This window comes from Arachis hypogaea, chromosome 5 (assembly GCF_003086295.3).
Source record: "Arachis hypogaea cultivar Tifrunner chromosome 5, arahy.Tifrunner.gnm2.J5K5, whole genome shotgun sequence".
Classification (NCBI taxonomy): Eukaryota; Viridiplantae; Streptophyta; class Magnoliopsida; order Fabales; family Fabaceae; genus Arachis; species Arachis hypogaea.
The window spans coordinates 9,745,472-9,749,682 of record NC_092040.1 but is presented as its reverse complement, the minus strand read 5'-3'; the positions used below and the strand labels follow the sequence as shown (position 1 = coordinate 9,749,682).

Below are 4,211 nucleotides of genomic sequence, written 5' to 3'. Positions count from 1 at the left end.
ATAATTAATTATAAAAACAGTAATAAAGAAAACTACTACAAAATTATATCTAAAAGAATATTAAATTTTAACACATAAATTTAAATTATTTTTAAAAAAATTATAACAAAAAAATGTTAAAATAATATAATTTTAAATGATACAAATTTATGTTTTTTTTAGTAAATTTTGTCCAAACGTAATTTTGAATAATGTAATTTAAACAATATTTATTTTATTATAATATATTTTGATACAAAATTATCAAATATAAATCATATTAACACCAACTTACCTTTTATCAAAATTAAATTTATAAAATTAAATTTATATAAATTTTCATTTACAAACTTTCATCCAAAAACATATTTAATAATTACAGCACATTTTTCTTAATTAACTAATTCCTTACTTGCTTACAGTTATCCTCTACTAGCAGTAAGTAAATATCCTCATATTGCGCCCAATCCCATGAGTATAATAACTTAATAAGTCATATGTAGCGACACCTTCGCGTGGACGCAATCACTTGTAGGAGTACCTTGCCAATTCCCAAATTTTCGCTCTTTTCTCGGTAGAAAATAAATCTTAATTAAATAATTAATTAATTCACTAATAGGATAACGATGCTTCTCAAAGGGTGCATAGGCAGCTCCAGCCTTTCAGGGCAGGCCAGGCTCGAATCTAGTCAGCATATTAAACCTAGCGATCAGACGGTTACCAATCCATATATCTTATAATCTCATCCCACCACGTGTCTGGCCACATTCCTCTCTCTAGGGTATATTCCGTCTCTCAATTTATCGCCTACGCTACAATCAAATTCTCGCGTCTTTTCTTCTGAGCAAACGTTTATCTCCGCTGCTCCGTTTTTATGGGGGCACCTATATATTAAGGTCCCCGAGGCCCATCCTTTTCTCCAAGCTTATTGTTCCTTATCTCTCTAGACCTTTCCGAACGCTCTGTATCTCTACAATTTTAACATTATTGTTGTTATTATTGTTATCGTTATCCATGGCGTTCAAAAAAACCCTAGCTCAGCGTCTATTCAATTTTACCAAACTCTCATCGCAAACCCTTACCAATTGCCGGATTTCATCTGCCTCCGTTCACGCGAGGATCGCTTCCGCCGCCTCCGCTGGAGATCGTGACATCGCTCCGGACCCAGGAGATAATGGCGTCTTCCGGAGGTTCCTTCATAAGCGACCTGGGTTCGAGCCGGAGCTTCGATCGCCGTCTGCCCACGGAAACATTATGGAGAGGTTGAGGGCAATGGACATTGCTAGAAACCGCATTCGATTGGAGGGGCTGAGGCCGCCGGAGATGGAGGAGAAGGAGGACGAGGAGGTGGAGGAGTTGGGAGTGACGGCGGAGGATGCTCGGAAGTTGCTGAAGGCGGCGCAGGTAGAGATGGTGAAATCGAAGCTTAAGGAGATCCGAAAGAGCTGCATAACGTTACACGAGTTCATTCGGATCTGCTCCGAAAATTGCTCCGATCAGGATCAAGCGGTTACGATTGCAAGGCTGCTCGATGATTCTGCGGCTGTGATTATTTTGGGAGATGTCGTTTTCGTCAGGCCAGAACAGGTTAATATATTTCCCATGCCTCTCTCTTTTTCATCTTTTTCTTTTTAGATTAAATTTTTTCCAGTCTTCCATAAATTGATTTTTTTATTTTTAATTAATTGATCAATTTGTTTTTTTGGTTTTGTTTGTGTTGTGCTGGGTTAAGTTTTTAATTTCTGGGTTATGACAGAAGGGTGATGGTGGAGATTCCAGATAGGTTTTTGATTTTTAAAATCAATCATGTTATAGCTGCTCATTTACCAATTTATTTGGTTAGAGACTACCGAAAACTGATAATGTCTTTTGTGATTATTTCTTTTGTTTTTTTCCACAGGAAATTGAAACTTTGTTGTTTCCCAAGATCTAAAAAGTCCCGTTTGAGGTGGTATATTAGGGCTTTAAAGGACTGCATAAAGCCCTCCCAGCTTTCCCACTCACTATTATATTCATCAATCTAATCTAATTCAACTATTTTGGGGATTTACTAATTGGAAAATTTGGGCTTTCTATTTCAATATCTTTATTTAGATTGAAAAAAGATTGGGTCTATTGGGAGATGGGTTCATGCTAACCCTAAATTAATTTTAGATTAGGATTACAATCCTTTCCATATAATACCAATACGGATGGAAAGTTGGGGTTTTCTATTCTAGGTATTAGCAAAATATTTGCTCCCTTTTGAAGTGTTAGAGGGTGAAAAATAGAATTCATAGGTTTTGCTAAATTGTGTTCTACGTTCTGTGTGGGTTTAATTACAAAAATTAATTCATTCACTATAAGCTTGTGTGATTCATAAAGGGAAAACCAAATGTGTAGCTACGCTTGAGGCAGGCTTCACCCAAATTGTGTAAAATTTGTTGTGATACAGGTAGCAAAAGCCATTCAAGATCTACTCCCTCTGCGAGGAGGAGCCAAGGTGAATGACTCTGTTAGGAGGGAATTCGAAGAAATGGAGAAACAGAAGTCAGCCATCGACGGCAGAGCCCACACCCTTGTTCGGCGCGAGCTTTGGGGCGGGCTGAGTTTCCTAGTCGTTCAGACGCTGACATGCATGAGACTCACCTTTTGGGAGCTAACATGGGATGTGATGGAGCCAATATGCTTCTATCTGACATCTGTGTACTTCATGGCTGGGTATACATTCTTCCTTAGGACCTCAATAGAACCTTCCTTTGAAGGCTTCTACCAATCCCGCTTCAGCACCAAGCAGAAGCGCCTCATGAAGCTTAACAAGTTTGACATTGAAAGGTTTAATGAGCTCAAAGCTGCATGCTCTCCTCCCTCCAGTTCCATACCTCCAAAGATTGATTCTTCCATTGCTCACCCATTTGACAAGACTCTCCAACAGCATTGATTGGAAGAAAGATAAAGGTAATTTGTGGCCTTGGAAAGAAACTAAAACATGAAAGGCCTTGAGTATTTTTATTGCTATTCACTAACTGAGACTATAGCAAATAAGTAGAAAAAACTTGTGGGTTCAACGCCCTCTCAGCTGATTCCAGGACATGAAATTATCATCCTCCGAAAAAGACATGGGCAAAAAGATAATCAAGAATATTTGCGTTTTCCGGTGAGTTAGAATTAGTGTGCGGCCTTATGTACAACCGATGCAGAGTGTTGTTTCCAAACTTTTTAATTGCTAAATTAAATGGCAAGGATTTAGTTACAGTAAAAGACCAGCCTATGAGCTCTTATCCAATAGGAATAGGTACACTGCAGAGGCATTTCAGAGTTACCAATGATAATAGAAATCACATAAACAAAAATATAAGTCACATATCAAGATCTTCTAGGAAGATGAAAGTGTAAGAAACTAAAGTCTTTATTTTTAAATTAAGATAGTGAAATATACATCTGATGGAAATTAAGCCTTTTACAAAAATATGATGGAAATCAAATTTGTGTCTCAAATGAAGAGTCAGTCCTAATTCGATATTTTATTTCTTTCTTTAAAGGTTTTAACTAAATCATTATTCTAAATAAAAATATAATTATTACAGCAAAGCGTGATAAATATGTATTCCGGATATCACATTAACGGAAAGAAGTTTATTTGGTAAGGTGTTTATATTATTGAGAGACGACCGTTAGGTAGCGTTTGGTGGAGAGACAGAGACAGAAAAACTGATATTGAGAGACAGAGACTAAGAGACAGGAATTGAAATAAATCTCAGTATTCTGTTTGATTTAAAATGGGAGACAGAAATTAAAACAAGAATGAAATTCTAATTTAATTTGCACAAAGGGTAAAATTGGAATTAATTAATTGAAATGAAAGTATTTTTAGGTATAAAATGTTATTAAAGTTTCAGTCTCTATCTTTAAAAATTTCAATCCCCAGTGTTCCTACTTTTTGGAGGTACTGAAATACTGAAATTTTAGAGATAGAGACAGAAATTTTAGTACCAGTCTCTGAACTAACAAATATGATACTGTGTCTCAGTCTCTCCGTCTCTGTCTCAGTACCTCAAAACAAACGCTACCTTAAAGAACAAATTGAACCAAAGGAACAAACAAAAAAGAGAAGTTGCTTTTCAGAAACAAACAAACTTGCTATGTTGAGAACTGATTCCCTGCACGCAGAACCAAAGGAAAAAAGTCTATGATCACGATGCAAGAAAATGATTTAGTTTTTGATACTGAGTTATTGCTGAATAAATACTGTT

General features: G+C 36.3%; 1 protein-coding gene across 1 annotated transcript; it reads left to right on the top strand.

Annotated features, from left to right (window-relative positions):
• Positions 1 to 335: 335 nt before the first annotated feature.
• On the top strand, positions 336 to 3,219 carry LOC112800658 (calcium uniporter protein 2, mitochondrial). The gene is made up of 2 exons (XM_025843009.3): positions 336 to 1,566; positions 2,414 to 3,219. The coding sequence occupies exons 1-2, from the start codon at positions 994 to 996 to the stop codon at positions 2,897 to 2,899; spliced, it is 1,059 nt and encodes a 352-aa protein (XP_025698794.1). The 5' UTR covers positions 336 to 993; the 3' UTR covers positions 2,900 to 3,219.
• Positions 3,220 to 4,211: the final 992 nt, after the last annotated feature.